The following is an 18,200-nucleotide window of genomic DNA, read 5'->3' on the forward strand; positions in this document are numbered from 1 at the left end:
GCTGCTGAGCACGAGGTCGCGGGATCGAATCCCGGCCACGGTGGCCGCATTTCGATGGGGGCGAAATGCGAAAACACCCGTGTACTTAGATTTAGGTGCACGTTAAAGAACCCCAGGTGGTCGAAATTTCCGGATTCCTCCACTACGGCGTGCCTCATAATCAGAAAGTGGTTTTGGCACGTAAAACCCCATAATTTAATTTTTTAAAGCTTACCATTATCATTGAAAAGGAAACTATACAGTCAGTGCATTTTAGCGGTGCTGACATATAGGGCATAGACTTGGAGACTGACAAAGAAGCATGGGAACAAGTTAAGGACCGCGCAAAGAGCGATGGAATGAAGAATGCTAGGCATAACTTTAAGAGATAGAATGAGAGCGGTTCGGATCAGAGAGCAAACGGGAATAGACGATATTTTAATAGACATCAAGAAAAGAAATGGCGTTGGGCAGGTCATGTAATGCGCAGATTAGATAACCGTTTGACCGTTAACCGTTTGACAATTAAAGAATGGGTACCAAGAGAATGGGAAGCGCAGTAGAGGACGGCAGAAGACTAGGTGCTGCGACGAAATTACGAAATTTGCTGGAGCTAGTTGGAATCAGTTGGCGCAGGACAAGGCTAATTGGAGATCGCAGGGTTAGGTCTTCACCCTGCAGTGGACACAAATAGGCTGATGATGATAATAATAACAATAATGATCATGATGATTTCTGTCATCAAGGACCACCATGCCCTGTAATGGCTATCGTCACTGAAAGACCCGACTGGCCACCTTGGTCGCCGGGCACTGACACTTCAGGAGCATTCTTTCGTTGTGATGTACAAGTCTGGCCGCTTACGTCTGGACGCCGACAGCTTGTCTCGTCCTTCTGTAGATCCTCCTAGATACTTGGCGTCTGACCGATTCTGACTTTCGCGACATCGCTACTGAGCAGCGAACGGGTGGCTTTCTCCTGTCGATCATTGTGCGCTTGACTTCATGACAATCAGATCTCTCAACCGGAATGTTTGTGCTCCATGACGACATTCTTTATTGACGCAACATCAGCTCTGATCGACCACATTTACTGCCAGTTGTACCTCGTCATCCCCGTCTAACTGTTCTTGCTGAGCGCCACGACGTACCCACTGTCGTACGCCTTTGCACCTGCTGCATTTACGAGAGACTTCCACGTCGCTTCTTCTGGCCAGGCATTTACCACTCTGTGCTACGTTACGTTGCCGCTTGCGACCCTTGCCAGCATCGAAAGTTGCCATGTGGGCAACCTGCCGGCCACCTTCATCCAATTGATGTTGTTGCCACGGAGCCATTCTTCAGTGTTGGCATGGGCCTTTATTGGTCCCTTGCCTACATCCATAAAAGGAAAAAATGAATCGCCGTTGATACAGACTATACAGGGCGCTATGGCATTACACGTGCCCTGCCCACCAGCTGTGCTACAGATGGAGCAAACTTTTTACTTTAAGACGTGATTCATTACCATGGCGTGCCAAAGGAGCTGCTCACAGATTGTGGCCGCTACTTCTTGTCCTATGTTGTTGAAGACAGACTTCATTCCTGCTCCACCGAACAAAAGCTTGCAACCACGTATCACCTACAAACGAACGAACTGACTGAACGACTGAATCGCACCCTTAGAGATGTCTATGTGCGTTTCGGCAAACCATCGCGACTGGGACAGCACTTCGCCCTACGTGACATTTGCATGTAAGTCATCGTGTCATAATACCACGGGTTCCTTATCTTTCTACCTCTTGTTTGGTCGCCATCCCAGTCAGCCTTGTGACACCTTGATACTTTCAGTGTCGCGACATTCCGCTGAATACGCCCTTGACGCCGTTGGTCGCGCCCGTATGGCTCGCCAGATTGCCTGTGATCGACTTACAGCGGCTCAGCAGCCACAAAAGACTCGCTACGACAATCACCGCCAGAACCTTCAGTTCCATCCCAGAAATCTGGTTCTGCTGAGGACTCCAAGTGGGCATGTCGGTCTTTCCGAAAAACAGCTGTCACGCTATACAGGACATTCCTAGGTAATGCGACGGTAGGTCGATGAAATTACGAAATCGCCCGTTTCGAAGACATGCCGTCCTCGTCCTTGGTACGAACTGATGTCGTCCACGTGTTCCGTTTAAAACTGTACTGTTCATCTAGTTCGCTCTCATTCAAAGAAACGGCGGGACGCCAATGCAGCATCCGCGGGTTATGTATATTTGTACAGGACCGTGCGCGCAAGGAGACGAAAAGGAAATAGTAGACGGTCTCCGGGAGCGGCGACATTTGTACCAGCCCGCGCGATTACCTCTTCCCCTGTAAATAGTTGTAAATAGATTTGTGCATCAGGCTTCCTCTTCGTAACAACATTGATTCACCCAGTCCACGTTAATAGTTATTTGGTTGGACCTCTTCCTCAATCTCATGATTGCCGGTACATTCTGACGGCGATTGACCGCTTCACCCGTTGGCCTGAAGCCGTGCCCATTCCGGACATCCATGCGGTAACGGTCGCCAAAGCCTTTGTTTCAATATGGGTTCATTGCTTCGAATGCCCCAACGCTTTTGCAACTGACCGTGGGTGACAATTTCAGTGTACTTTTTCCTTTTCCTCAACCGCCTGCTTGAGAATAAGCACTGCCATACCACGGCATGCCATCCCTATGCCAACAGCACGGCTGAGCGGCTCTGTCGTCAGCTCAAGGCTCCCCTCACTGCGCGCCTGTATTGAGACCACGGGTTCGACCACCTTCTTAAAGCTGTTTCACATGCTGTGACTGGAACGAAGAAAAACTGTGCAGTCGCACGCGTCGCAATGCGATTTGTAGAGGGCTCATTTCATATGATTGCGATTTCAACAATGCGACTGGTGCGACGCCCACGGTTGCTTACTGCCAGGTTTCGTGACACATGCACCATAATTCTTTTATTGTGATGAATAAAACGTTTACATTACAACATTATTGGCTTTTCTTCTTTAGAAGCAAATAATATGCACCTTTACTAATTTAAAGATGTTAAGATTTGTCTTGGAGTGCGCAACGGTGGTTTCTGAAATTCAGTGCGACATGGCGCACGTACAGCTGTTCGCAGGTGGTTTAGCGTTGTACGTTGTCTCATCTGCCTTCTATGACCGTTTCGTTCTGCCTGCGCTACAACAATCTACAAGATGACCTATCGACAAGTTCATATAGCTACTCTCACCGCATATGAAGTATTTTGAATTCTGCTGCCACGAAGTCGTCGTGTCAGACCAACAAGATCCTCGCGCGTCCCGTGCTCGGCATCAGCTTCTGAAGAAATGATGCGTGTATATCGCCCGTGATTGCGCATATGTGGTGCCTGCTGCTAGCCATATTCTTGCGCCAAACGCAACAAGAAGCACCAACCCGAAAGCCCACGTGTGCCCCTGAACGAAGCCTCAAATGATCTGCGTGATTACTGGACGTGGAATGAAAATTGTGCTGTGAAATTCAATTTTAGCGGTAGCCTGGTTCATCCATCGCCGTGCTTGCGCTGTGAATATATATATGGGAGCCCTCTCAAAATATTTCTAAAGGCGCAATAGCCGACGCATCAAATGTTTCGAGCAGTTACCGTCACATTTGTAGAAACCTATACGTTGTAACATAGCATTCTAAAAGCCACGCTTCTCGTCCACTTTGTTGTCCTGTGTCTCGCGCTGTTGGTGTACTCGGAACTTCTAACAAGAATACCACATCAATACGCGCTTTTCATAATGCACGATCGTAGGCCGTAGAATTTTTCAGCTTTCTGCTCAGCCTCGCACGCCGCTCACGGTTAGCCTGTTTTGTGAAAATAAATGTTATCATTATATTAATAATATTATTAGATATTATACTTTCTTCACTGTAATTTATAGCCATCATCCAGATTTCTTAAGCTAGTCATGCATTTAACCTGTATTAGATCAACATTGTTGCGACATGCTTATGGGAGTCATTTCAAACTAGATTACTCAGCCGGAGAAAGCACAAATGCAAGTCTCAATGTTTATTCGAATTTGGTATTCCTACACAGATTATATTGGCAGAATTTTATGTCGGCTTGCAATGTCTGCGATTCAATGCTCAGAGCTGGAAAAATTGATTCCTTGCTGTCGAAAGGCTGCTTCAATGTCGATAGCAAGCTATAATTATACATTTCGAAAGTTTTAAGCAATGACTATATCTCTAAGCTTATCAATGCCTTTTTTTTCAAGAACACAATTAAGTTTGCTTTCCCCCTCTCATTGACAGCCATGGAATGAAACTGTTCACTTTCATAAGTATCAGGATGCAAGCATTCTGGAGTTTGTCCTGAGCATTTGTCTGCATCCTATAGTGTGCATGTTTGTATCATGTTCTGGTGTTGGAATTGCAGTGATCTACACATATTGTTATATTGCAGCAAACAAATTTATTTAACTTTGTTTTCAAATCTACACTGTGGCCTTGCAGTAACGACCACATTATTAAGCAAAAAAAAAAAAAAACTGCCGGATCAGTGTACGTGTCGGAATCTATGCGAAGTGAAGTTTTTGTCAAGTGGTCAATTAAATGCTGTTAAAGTAACTGTGATATATACAATTTGTCTTATTTTCGACAATCCAACATGTCATCTTTTGCAAGGTTTGCTTATGCACCGCATAGGTCACAACCTTACTGTCATGTAATCTTTATGCATTACACTGTTCACAAATTACAGCGAAATGCAAACGGCAGTTAATGTATGTGCGCGCTGCGAGACATCAAGACAGGGACGTTTGTCGAGCAAGGAATGGTGCGAGGTGTATGCAGATGAATGAATGACATGTGATTATGTACTTATTTATTTATATACCTCGCAGGCTGCAAGGTTGGAGTATTATGCGAGAGGGAACAAAAAGTTGTTACAAAAGGAAGAATGGCACAACATTAAGAAAAAACCAGCAAGAACAGCAGTACCCAAACAATGCACCAACTAGTCCAACATGTTTTACTGGCACAACGTTATACAATACTTAACAAACAATAACAGAAAAAATTACTGATTATGCACCCTGTACAGATGGTAAACTAGCGAAGCTGAAATGTGCGGCCCGGGTGTTTATCACTGGGTTAATTCCAAGGGTTTATTTAAGTCTTTCTATATTATTAGTTATGTCTGTGTTTCTTAATGTGGTTATGCACATGTTTGGCTTGCGTTTATCACATTGTTTATTTGGAATGCCACACATCGCACTTTGCAAGATCACCATCACGGAAAGTGCAATGAGTGGTTCATTGTGTTAATCCAGCGGGTCCATCAAAGTGTTTCTGAATTATATTATGCATTTGTGTTTTGTAATGCGTTAATCATAACATTTATGACTCGGTTGTGCACTGTAGTTACCAAGTGACACATCGGGGCTGCACATTTCATTTAATTAAATACAGGGACACGTTTTTAAAACTATTGGGAAGTCTGAGAGCGACTGCTGCACGCACACTCTTCTGCTAGAGAGAAACGACGTCACTATCGGTCTAGCCAATGGCCAACCACACCTTTGCTGCGAGATAATTATGACATCTTGGTCTTGCCTTTACCCCGTCCCCCTTGCTGGCCCTTCCCGGCAATAATACGTAGATAAACATATATGTTTTAAATGCATAAGCATTTCTATGTCTACCCAACAAGAAATTCAGGAAGCCCACGTATGCCCATTATCGATACACCTGTCCCACGAACCACTTCGTGTGTATTTACGCTTACTGACACGACACCATTGCCATCCATTGACGTCAGTTCTACATGAGCGGCCGGACAGCAGTTTCACAAGTGCACCCCGCTGCCATCTACCCCACATAACATCAGGCTATGCCCTTCCATATCACCCCGTCAAACCACCATGGGTGAAGGTTCAAGCTTCGGTATGCGTACATGTCCCCGGCATACTAAAGAAATCATTGGTTCCCGTCAGTGGACTACAACAACTTGCTCTCGCGTACATCTGGTCAGAATACCAGACATATGTTAATGTTACACAGACTGCTCCGCGTCACCGAAGGCATCGACAGCAGCTGTGGTGATACCAGCCCAACAGATGACTCGAGGTTTCATCATCATCATCATCATCATAATCATCATCACCATCATCATCATCATCAGCCTGTTTACGCCCACTGCAGGGCAAAGGCCTCTCCCATACTTCTCCAACAACACCGGTCATGTACTAATTGTGGCCATGTCGTTCCTGCAAACTTCTTTATCTCATCCGCCCACCTAACTTTCTGCCGCCCCCTGCTACGCTTTCCTTCCCTTGGAATGCAGTCCGTAACCCTTAATGACCGTCGGTTATCTTCCCTCCTCATTACATGTCATGCCCATGCCCCATTGCTTTTTCTTGATTTCAAATAAGATGTCATTAACGCGCGTTTGTTCCCTCACCCAATCTGCTCTTTTCTTACCCCTTAACCTTTTCGTAAGAATCCTTTTCGTAAGCCTCCAGGTTTCTGCCCCGTACGTGAGTACTGGTAAGACACAGCTGTTATACACTTTTCTCTTGAGGGATAATGGCAACCTGCTTTTCATGATCTGCGAATGCCTGCCAAACGCACCCCAGCACATTTTTATTCTTCTGGTTATTTCGCTCTCATGATCCGGATCAGCAGTCACTACCTGTCCTAAGTAGATGTATTCCCTTACCACTTCCAGTGCCTCGCTACCTATCGTAAACTGGTGTTCCCTTCCGAGACTGTTGAACGTTACTTTAGTTTTCTGCAGATTAATTTTTAGTCCCACCCTTCTGCTCTGCCTCTCCAGGTCAGTGAGCATGCATTGCAGTTGGTCCCCTGAGTTACTAAGCAAGGCAATATCATCAGCGAAGCGCAAGTTACTAAGGTATTCTCCATTTACTCTTATCCCGAATTCATCGCAATCCAGGTCTCTGATTACCTCCTGTAAACACGCTGTGAATAGCATTGGAGAGATCGTATCTCCCTGCCTGACGCCTTTCTTTATTGGGATTGTGTTGCTTTCTTTATGGAGGACTACAGTGGCTGTGGAGCCGCTATAGATATCTTTCAGTATTTTTACATACGGCTCGTCTACACCCTGATTCCGCAATGCCTCCATGACTGCTGAGGTTTCGACTGAATCAAACGCTTTCTCGTAATCAATGAAAGCTATATATAATGGTTGGTTATATTCCGCACATTTCTCTATCACCTGATTTATAGTGTGAATATGATCTATTGTTGAGTAGCCTTTACGGAATCCTGCCTGGTCTTTTGGTTGACGGAAGTCTAAGGTGTCCCTGATTCTATTTGCAATTACCTTCGTAAATACTTTGTAGGCAACGGACAGTAAGCTGATCGGTATATAATTTTTCAAGTCATTGGCGTCCCCTTCCTATTGGATTAGGATTATGTTAGCGTTCTTCCAAGATTCCGGTACGCTCGAGGTCATGAGGCATTGTGTATACAGGGTGGCCAGTTTTTCTAGAACAATCTGCCCACCATCTTTCAACAAATCTGCTGTTACCTGATCCTCCCCAGCTGCCTTCGCCCTTTGCATAGCTCCCAACGCTTTCCTTACTCCTTCCGGCGTTACTTCTGGGATTTCGAATTCCTCTAGACTATTCTCTCTTCCATTATCATCCTGGGTACCATTCGTGCTGTATAAATCTCTATAGAACTCCTCAGCCACTTGAACTATCTCATCCATATTAGTATTCGTATTGCCGGCTTTGTCCCTTAACGGATACATCTGATTCTTGCCAATTCCAAGTTTCTTCTTCACTGTTTTTAGGTTTCATACTAGACCATAATTCTGCATCAGCCACTGCCGAGCTTGTGGCTATTCGGGAAGCGATTCGCCACATCTGTGGGGAAAGACCTCAAGAGTGGTGCATTTTCACGGACTCAAAAGCCGCGCTGCAAATTTTGGGATGCTTCCTGCGCCACACCGCATATCAGGTTCTGGCACTGCTGATCACCGAGCTACTTTCATGCGGTCAAGAAAACCACCACTGCATAGTGTTCCAATGGATCCCGGGACACTGTGGGCTCAACGGTATGAGAAGGCCGACGCTACAGCAAGGCGCGCCCTCAGCAATGGCCTGCGAACTGTAGTGCCATTCTCCAGACCGGACATCACATGCCTCCTGTCGGAATTAATGAGGAGTGCGACGAGAAGATACTGGGCCCAGCCAGACGCTCGTCACGTCCGCCTTAATAGGCTGAATCCCGATATGAAATTTCCTATTCTGCGTGGAATTCCACGCCCTCATACATGCCTGATACACAGACTGCGATTAGGCGTCGCCTTCACGCGCAAATATTTGCACATTATTGGACGGACCGACTCCCCGGACTGTTCAGTGTGTGGCGCTGTAGAGACTATCGAACATGTGCTCGTGGTGTGCCCTGAGTATGCGCGCGAAAGACTGACAATGGCAGATACATTCAGACATTTACACAATGGACCACTGTTGGAGGACCTCCTGCTAGGCGCATGGCCACAGAGTTGGCAGACGACAGAGACAATGCGTGCACTTTCACGTTTCCTAGGTGACACGGGCCTGGACTCACGCCTGTGATACCAGTTGTGTAATGTGTCATTCACCTCGTTCTTCCCATTATCATCCCCCATTGTGACCCTTTTTCTTCCCCTCTTCCCCTTCCCTTACGTAGAGTAGCAGGCCAGATGCTCCATTATCCGGCCGACCTCTCTACATTTTCCAATCATTAAAATACTTCTTCTTCTCCGTCCATTATGCCAGACGAATGCAATAGCTCCCACCCCCCCAAACAATGGCTCATACCTCTACACTAGGGTTTTTGTGATCGGACCACGAGTGTTTTGCCTAGGCATATACAGCTTCACTGTAAAAAGAATGAGTGAGTGAGTGAAAACTATTATTGAGTCTTTTAAGAGTTTCGCGGTTACGAGGTCTGCGGCGTCTTCATCTTCTTGGCGCTGGCGACTTGAGAGTTCTCTTCAGCAAGGGTGGGCCCCTATTCCAAGGCTCCACTGAGTCATGCTGCATCGCTCGCGTGCTGCACTAGGGTCCTTTGGGCCGTGAGCTCGCTGCTGGTGAGCTGACTCTCCCATTGCTCCGCACTCGTGTGTTTTGGTGTTTGTGGAATGCTTTGTTGCGTTCGCACTCCCAGGTGATGTGGTAGAGTGTAGGTGTGGCACCGCACCAAGGGCAGGTGGCCCTATATTGTGTCGGAAACATCTTATTGAGCACGTGTAAGTTGGGGAAGGAGTTTGTAGTATGCGCCAGTTGGTCGCTTCCTCCTTTGTGAGGGCTCTGTGTGGTGGCGGACATCTAATTCTAGTTACTCTATATAAGTTCAGGGTCTCTGCGTATCCCCCCTCGCAAGCCAGTAGGTGGGTCTCCGAGGCATTAGACCGTCCTGCTCGGAACGCTTCGCCTCGAGCTAGGCTGTCTGCCCTTTCGTTCCCCCCTATGCCTACGTGACCCAGGACCAGATTAGTTTGTGCCTGGGCTTTTCCTTCTCGGCGGAGGTGGCTCCGCTGAGTATTCTGAGGGCAGTTTTGCTGATTCTGCCCCTCGTGTAGTTCCTGCACGCCTCTTTTGAGTCCGTCAGTATGTTGAGAGATGGGCCTGTTCTATAACCTTCCGCTGCCGCCAGCCCTACGGCAATCTCCTCGGCCTCCGCTGTGCCAGCGACCTTTGCCGTGGCACACGTGATCGGGTTTCCTTCCTTGTTAACCACTACCGTCGCAGCCACGCGTTCTCTTCCGTGTGGACATACGGCGGCGTCCGTGTATACTGTATTGCCTAGCTGGGCTAGCGTTCTCTCAACGTATTCGGAACATCTTTCTGCTAGAGACCAAGGCGATCATGAGGCGTGCTAACAAATGAAAGTTTATTGAACATGCCGAGTAAATGCTGGTTCACAAGCAATAAATGGAAGTTACATAAAAATCAGAAGCAAAAACTGATGTGTGTCCGTACAGATCCCAACAGGAATCGCATCCATCTCTGAAAGTGTAACAGAGGCCATGCTGACACAAGATTCTCCCAATGTCATTGCATCTACAGCTTCCATAATTTCTCAAGGCAGCCGATCTCCACAGAATGCTAGCTTCTTCCTCTGTAATGCACTCTCGACACCTGAACGTGCATTGTAGATGAAGAAGCTAGCATTCTGTGCAGATCGGCTGCCTAGAGAAATTACTGAAGCTGTAGATCTAAAAATTCTGGGAGAATCTTGTCAGCACGGCCTCCGTTAGAAATGGATTCATTTCCTGTCAGGAAACACACATGAATTCTTGCTCCTCCTTTTTGTGTATCTTCGGTCTATTGCTTGTCAGCGAGCAATTACTCGGTTTGTACATTAACCTTTTGGTTGTTAGATCATCTCGGTTTTCTTGTTCGTACTATGTGTTCTCTGGTGCCATTTGCAGCCAGGCTGTTCATAATTTTTTTAGACTGCAACAAGTCACTTTAATGGCCCTTATGATGCTTCTGTGTACCTTATAAAATCTTTTATTTGGCCAATGTAGCAGGAATGTATAGTGTGAAGCAGTAAGAACAGGGTACGCTAACTTCTAATTAAAAGGTTTATTATGAAAATGCAGTGATCTTTAAAGGTTACGAGAAAGTAGTACAGCAATAAAACCTGATAATGACTAGTGCTTGATGAAACCAAACATAAAATCGGGAAAGGGAGAAAATACATATAGACATACAAGTCCAGGAAAAAAAACATTTTTATCACCAAGTCTGCATGTCGCTACCTTCCAAGGAACTCATTTTTTCCAAATGGTATGGAACTGGATGAATGTGCCTGCATAAGCAAGCTGTCAGTCTGTCTATTGGAATAACAACAGTGTTTCTTGAAAGCCTTCAAAGATGTCTTCAAAGATCTAGCCTTCAAAGATGTCTTTCTTTTTCTGGGGAAAACATGGGGAAAGCGGGAGATGGAAATTCAAGACAATGAGCAGCCCGAGAACAAGGTGAAAGTAGGAGCCAACGTTTCCACAAGTGGACCTTGAAGAAGACAAGTCCACCTGTCGAAACGTTGGCTCCTGCTTTCACCTTGTCCTCGTTTTGCTCATCGTCTTTTTTTTCTGGTAATTTGTATAACTCGCCACATTTTTACAAATGAACCTCGGTTGGAAGTTAGTCCTCATCCATCTCTAGTTGATATCATTCTGTTGATACTGCTTCATGCTATGCACTCTTGCAACATTTGTGTGTATGTGTGTGCGTGTGCACGCGTGGATTTGGATGTGAAATCGGGCCCTTGGGCAGAGGTATCATTCTTCTCCTGTGCAGCCTTATTAATTCATTACCTATAGTGCAACAAAAATACGATGGACAAGAACGAGGTGAACACACAGAGCGCTTACACAGAGCGCTTCGTTCTTCTCTGTTGTCTATCTGTTGCACTTTAGTTAATAATGAATACACACCAACTCATCCAGTTTTCAGTTATTATGTCGGGCTTATTATAATGCCGCTTGTGTCCTGGAATATCTGCATGGCTATGTATCCTGTAATTTAATTTCAAGCCACTTGCTTGCAAGTCGCGTGTCAATCTCCTGATGTTCCTGACAATCTCGTGTTATGTGCAGGCCCAGAAAGTTTCTGGTGAATCCATGCAAGGTGTTGTGGAGGGTGTAATCTGCACTACAAGTGCTCCTTTGATTGCTTTCAGTTCAGCTTTTCTATGTGTAGGATGACCTGGAATGGTACTCACTTATATGGGGTTTAGATTTATGTAGTGTCATACTACAGTTACACTGCAATTTCCACATCAGTGTACTATGTGTGCCTGATGTTTGCTTGCGTATTCATGATTAGCAACCTCCTCTGTGCGTTTGGCAGTAGCATATAGTCTCCTGGCCTAATTGTTTGCCCGCATATTGGACGGCATAGACCTGTTTTATTTAAAGTGCAGGTGCTGCCGAGGTTGTTTCTGAAGGGAGGGGTAGTCGTTCTTGCATCTCATATGCTAGCTGGCATAGTACCTTGGGACCAGGTTCTGAGCTCTTCAGGCAAAGAATTTGTGCTGCAGGCTGCAACTGTACTCTGTCTAGGTGCTTGTTGGTTTGCTCTTTCTCATACAGGACTTCAAGCATGGTAAAGCCGGAAATACCTGTTCTTACCCGATGCCTGTATTCAATGAGTTGTTTTTTTTGTGTGCTGCTGGTAATTCATACCGTACCATACCTTGGACACAAGCACAGCATCTGCGATTTTCCATAGTATCCGCTCGTCCACACCCAATGATTTTAAGATTATTCGTTTCACCAAGTGTAGAATTTGCGTCCAGGCACGGCATAATTGTTTCACCCACATGCTGGCTCTGCCGTCATAGTCTTCCACTAGCTGAGGATTTGTGGATGTTGACTTGCGGGTATGTTTCTCCAGCTATTGGGAGTACGATGTGCAATCTGGAGTAGTTCTTGATTGTAGTCGTTTTTCGGACGTCGATGTAAGCCGACTTATCAGAAAGCGAGAGGCCAGACTGGCCAAGAAAGTCTGCAGTGTTGTCGAGGGCTTGTTGCATCATTCTTGATTTCTGTATAAGATAGCTTTCCCATAGACTGTAATACACCATAGGCTGTAGTATTTCTTGCAGTATGCCCGTGTTGTTGGTGTGGGTGGGCCAAATGTACCTCCAACTCTCACCTGGAATTTTCCGTCTTTCAGAAAGTTAATGTTTAACTTAAGTGCTCTACCAGAAATGTATTTGCTCATCGTTCCTCTAATGAGACTAGCATGAGGTACTGCTGTTAAAAGCCTCTTCACACTCTTCATTCTTTCATAAGCGGTAATACACAATGCCCTGCAATGAAGTTTCTGCTGCTTATGGCCCACTCATTATATCTGCCAGAGGGGGCAACTCTTGAAAAAGGTTTTCTTTGTGATATGTGTGCGACGTAGTATGAGCATTCATGTCTTGACATTTATACATCTGTAGAACCAGCTTCCTGACAGAGCACTTGCTGTACCTGATTATTCTTATATGTGCAGTGCTGTTGAACAATACACATTGATGCAATGCATATTTACGCACTCGAATTATCATGAAAGATTTACAATTTAATTGTACATTTTTGCAATTTTGCACTATGCTTTCTGTTGGTGTTCGATTTTGCGTAAGCATGCCCCCCTATGCAGTAGTATTTTGAAGTTTAAGGGTTCAATAAACGATGATGAAGTAAATCTAAGTGCAAGAGCTCTTTTTTACCTACGATTCCCATCGAAATGCGGCTTCCATGGCTGGAAAATCAACGCCTCGCCTTGGGTTAGCAGCAGAATGCTATAGCCACAGTGACAGGTGAATAAATTGAACAATATTTTTGTCTATAGTTTTTTTTCTTGCCTGTATGTAAGTAAAATTTGGAATAAGTTTTTTATTGCAAAAAAGCCCAGTTTGTGGTCCTTTATTGAATAAACCACACATTGTGTATAGTTGAAATGCAGAAATTTGTTCTAAAATCATTGGGTGGTGTGTTCTTGCAAGAAGCATGGTATTTCATTACTTATAAAGAGTAATCCTAGCAGATATTGTTATATGGGTTTACACACTAATATATGTGGTCACGAACTTATTAGAAACATGTAAGGCATGAATGTTTCTGCTCACTTGATCAGCTGTGAACGTGCAAGAACTGCTTGTACTGGCTGACTGCACTGCACAGTTTTGATTTACTTTTCTTCAGCGTGTCGTTTTATACTGTTTTATTCCCACAAGAACGGGCCATTTGCCTGCTTTTCGCATTGTTGAACGAGTTTTACATGCCGGAGTAGGAGGGTACGTTTTCGTTGTGCCACTATAGCAAGCAAATAATTTACTTAATTTACTAGCTGTAGAGTTATTTACCTTTCAAAGCAAGTGTTAATGCAAATGCAGTAGGGATATGAAGTCCGCAACATGGTCAATGTTTATTGATTTCTGTGCATAAAAGAAATTCTCCAGAGAAGACGTGCAACTTAACGTGCATGTAATATTCGAAAACAAATTAACGACGCTGTTTATTCAAGCCACGGATTTAATGCTATCGCAGCAGATTCATTACGATAGCCTAGACTATTGCTCTGTCAAATTTAATAAATGAGGTGAGATAAGCTTTCAAGATGCATCGGGAAATTCACGCTTGAAAACTGACAAGAAAACGCAACTGAATGGTACCGCGTTCAGCACAACGTTGAAACTTCGGGCACTTTGCTGTCTTGTCATTCGCCCTTACCGAGGTTGAAATAATTCAAGCTGCTCCGTAAGCGCGATTTTCGCATGCTACTGAACAAACGAAAATTGTGACGACCGGGTCGTCTGGTGGGGATCGTACACATCCTAGTACTGACAACTCGCAAAGGCGTACGAAGCAAGCGTGAAAATGCACTTCATTTACTGCGTCGTGTCAACAAACGCATAGAAACGGGAGAATGGAGTCTGCAGTACAAGTCTTTTTTTTATTCTCTTTTCCTGTACGTACCGAATTCGGCAATCCACGTCTCCACGCATTGCAGTTGTTGTGCGATACTCTATTCTCCAAAACAAACCGGCGAAATAGCTCCGTGATAGCTCTCCGCGCAATGTCGACGGAAAATCGCAGCGATCGCTGCGACGATGCGACTGTGCGACCAACAGGTTGGTCGCAGCCAAAAATTGGGGGGTCGGCACTGCGACTGCAATTTTTATCGCAAACGACGGAAATCGCACTCCCGGTGTGACGAAAATCGCATCATGTGAAACAGGCTTTAGGGGGCTTTTTGGCCTATTCACCGTCCTTCATCTTGGTCTCCGCTGCGGCCATTCGGTTCCTGAAAAGATAAATAACTAGATGGAGAAATACACAGGTTCAAAGCGCCTGAAGAAGACAAAGAAGGCTATCTACATTAGTAACTTTGAATAAGCATGTGTGCATGAGCCTACGCTCTGTCTGCATTCAGAACTCCTAGCGAGCTCACGCGTAAGCTTCTTCTAAAGGTATCCTAGGTGGTTGGTGCATACATGTGCACACATGTGCAATTTATCATGCCATTCTCCAAAATGGCCGTAGCCGATCTCCGAATACGGGAAATACCCTAAAAGGTTATAAGCAATGAAACTTTCTTTTGTCGTTATATAGTAGTGCGCTTGTGACGGCGTGTTCTTGGAAGGTACTCTTTTAATGCTGTATGTCTATGGCACTAGCACGGGAACCATTGCAGCCGGCAGAAGCGACCTAGGGCAGACACAAAGGACAAACAAACTCCTAGTTGTGCATGCAGCTACAGGGCACGGAGGGATCCAATCTACAAATGCTTCCTCGATATGTCTCCATGCGTACAACAAATGGAATGGTAAAGAATACTTGCGGCACACTTTTGCCAGACTACTTGAGTTGTAGCAATTGCGTCAAACCGAGGAGCATTACTTCAACAAAGAGCAGCTATCACACATTACACAATACCTAGATACATGGAGTCAAACATTTACTGTGCAGTTTATACGTAAAGTAGCTCACACAGTTCTGAATAAAGCAGGGATAGAAAACAGATGCAACTCCATTCTTAACCAGATCATGGCAGGTCTTCTCAGTTAGAACGTCAAGGAAAATCAAGTCCAGAAACAACAATTAAAGCAGCGCGGTTCCTTTTTACCCGGTGGTCACAGAGTTCGGACACGAGCAGCCTGCGGGATCCCGTGCGGCAGGAGGCCAAGGAGGATGTATCCGTCAAGGAGGACGTTGACTTACCAAAGGTAGGTGTGGGATAAGAGCTGCAAGAGACACCCCGCGCACTCCGTTTGAAAACGGAGTGAAAACGGGTTTATTTTCGGTCGTGCGCCCTGTGTGTGAGCAAATTACGGCTTGACCCATTTATGGGCATTTAGTTTTTAGCAAGGACGCAACAGATGCATTGACCTCTCGGATTCTTTTCACGTGGTGTCTGTTCAAGGTAACGATGTGCCTACGTGCCAGAGTAACAAGCTAGTTTTGGTCGAATCCACGCGTAGCATGTAGCAGATTCAAGCACCATCGCTTTCAATGCCAATTTGCCGGGGAATACCATCCTCGTCAATAGACTAATTTTATTTCACTACAACACGAAGTCATATATAATAATTGCTGCCTTGCACCAGGCAGGAATTATTACCACAGCTAATCCTGTGCTTCCGAATTTTCCAATTTCGTTGAAGCTAGTGCAGTTAACCCAAGCACAAAGACTGTTCTTTCTCGGTCGCAATTTATACGAAGCAGAACGCGTGGGCGCCAGAGGACGATCACCAGACCCTCTGTAAAATGTACAACGGACGTGCTCCGCCTGATACCGCCATGCAGTGGGAAGGCGATATAGGCAAAAGTAGGGGAGCACAAACTTTCTATTAAAAATAAGGAAAATGTGCTTCTACCTCCACATGCCTCAGTCTGCTGGTGTGAGCGACGGCTTGACAACATAAAAGTGTCAGGCAGAAACCAAAAAACTATTGCATGCTAATTTTTGGATGTTTTCTATATCTGAAAAAGAGGAGCGTATTGCGCCAGCGACACGTCTATGCGCTTATTCCGATGCGAAATCCGAGTTGTTTTATTATCTTTCTTTACTGTTACGAAGCTGTACGAATGCGTAGTATTCGGCATGTTTTTCCTACTCGGAAACTCCAGAAATGAATTTTCAGCGTTGTGGTCCTCTGTACTTTGAGTTTTCTTTAATTTTACTACGATGACACCAACAAATATTGGCTGATTTCCTTAAGGACAAGTTATAATTAATGTTCTCACATCGTCATAGCACCTAGTCTTCTTCCGTCCTCGACTGCGTTTTCCTTCCCTTGGCATCAGTTTAATTACTATGATAAACGACTGGTTTCATTTATCACGTGGCCTACCTAACTATATTTTGCTGAAGTAGACTATTGGCTACTCCCCTTATCTCTCCAACCCACATCCCCATTTTCCTGTTTCTTAATGTTATGTCTCATTTTATTGGTCGTTCCACGATCCTTATCTCAACTGTTCTTAAGCATATTTGTTATCCTATAAGATTCCGTCTCATATGCAAGCACTGGTTGAATGGAATGATTGTGCTCTTTAATTTTCAAGGCTGAACAGCCACGAACCCGCTATGACTGGGTAATCCCCGCCGTATGCACCCATTTTTATTCCTCTGTAAATTTTATTCCTAATATGCAGATCCACTGGGAGCCAAAGTAAACGTACTCTTGCGCAGATTCTTGAGGCTTACGGACAATCACGAATGCTCGTTCTCTTGCTTCGTTCTTGAATGTGACTTCTGTCTGGCATAGTAATCTTCAACGCTACCCTTAGTTTGTCGGTAATGGTGCTCACTCATTTGCTGCAATTCATCTGCCGCATTGCTGAAGCGAATAGTGCGGAAGGGAACTACGCAATGCTTCCATGACTGCTGGTACCTCTACTGAATCGAAAGCGGTTTCGTAGCATAGGAGAGCCATTTACTCATTCCTCTTGATACCCATACCTCACAGGCTACAAATGGATTATCGCGTGAGGGGCTCAAGAAAAATAGCATGTATTCAAAACACGACTACACAAGTACAACAACAAATCAAACAACTGAACAAAAGAGCTCGTTTAACATCAAGTAAACGAGGAAACGTTGGCAGCAAGAAAAAAAAGGAGAGAGAGAGAGAGACAGGTTATACTCTGCAGAGTTCAGAATTACCTGAGTGGTAACGCAGGTTCTATAGATTTGGAACGGTCACTGAGGTGCAGCCTTAGAACACACAAAAGAGGGGAGAGACGCTTGCACACAAGCCAGAAAAGAGGTTCAATAAGCACGATAAATTAAGTAGATAACAGACACCTAATAAACTGGCTTACAATAACAGAAACAACGTATAAGTTACGGCACGCGTGAACATTGCATGGCTCTTGAGGCGATGTGATGAGCGAAGGAACCAAGGGTTCATCCTAGCAGTGGTCGGGTTGAGCGACCTGTCAGAGCTGAATGGAACGTAGTTAACTCCATGTAGACCGAGATGAAGCAGGCGAAGCATCAGGAACATCGAATGGGAACGCAAGGCCGAAACGGAAGTCCCAGCCAGGCTGCTATCTGCAAATTGTGGCTTGCAATGGGACCGCTTGAGTTCTCTCAATGGCTTCCTGGCGACGTTACGAAGTGTCTTTGGATAAGAAGGCGGATAAGAAGGCCGGTCGGGTGAAGTCCTGGAGGCTGGGGTCCGGAATCTGAGAGCACGTGTTCAGCTGCCGGTCTGGTGGCTGGTT

The 18,200-nt window shown here is 45.2% G+C and overlaps 1 protein-coding gene across 1 annotated transcript in view; it reads left to right on the top strand.

The window, feature by feature from the left end:
* LOC126535802 (testis-specific serine/threonine-protein kinase 3-like) overlaps positions 1-18,200 on the top strand; it is a 291,567-nt gene that overhangs the window by 263,028 nt on the left and 10,339 nt on the right. The window contains exon 8 of the mRNA XM_055072181.2: positions 15,608-15,694. Within this exon, the coding sequence (XP_054928156.2) occupies positions 15,608-15,694 (87 nt within the window). The remainder of the gene's footprint in view (positions 1-15,607; positions 15,695-18,200) is intronic.

Source organism: Dermacentor andersoni, chromosome 3, assembly GCF_023375885.2.
Source record: "Dermacentor andersoni chromosome 3, qqDerAnde1_hic_scaffold, whole genome shotgun sequence".
NCBI classification, from domain to species: Eukaryota; Metazoa; Arthropoda; class Arachnida; order Ixodida; family Ixodidae; genus Dermacentor; species Dermacentor andersoni.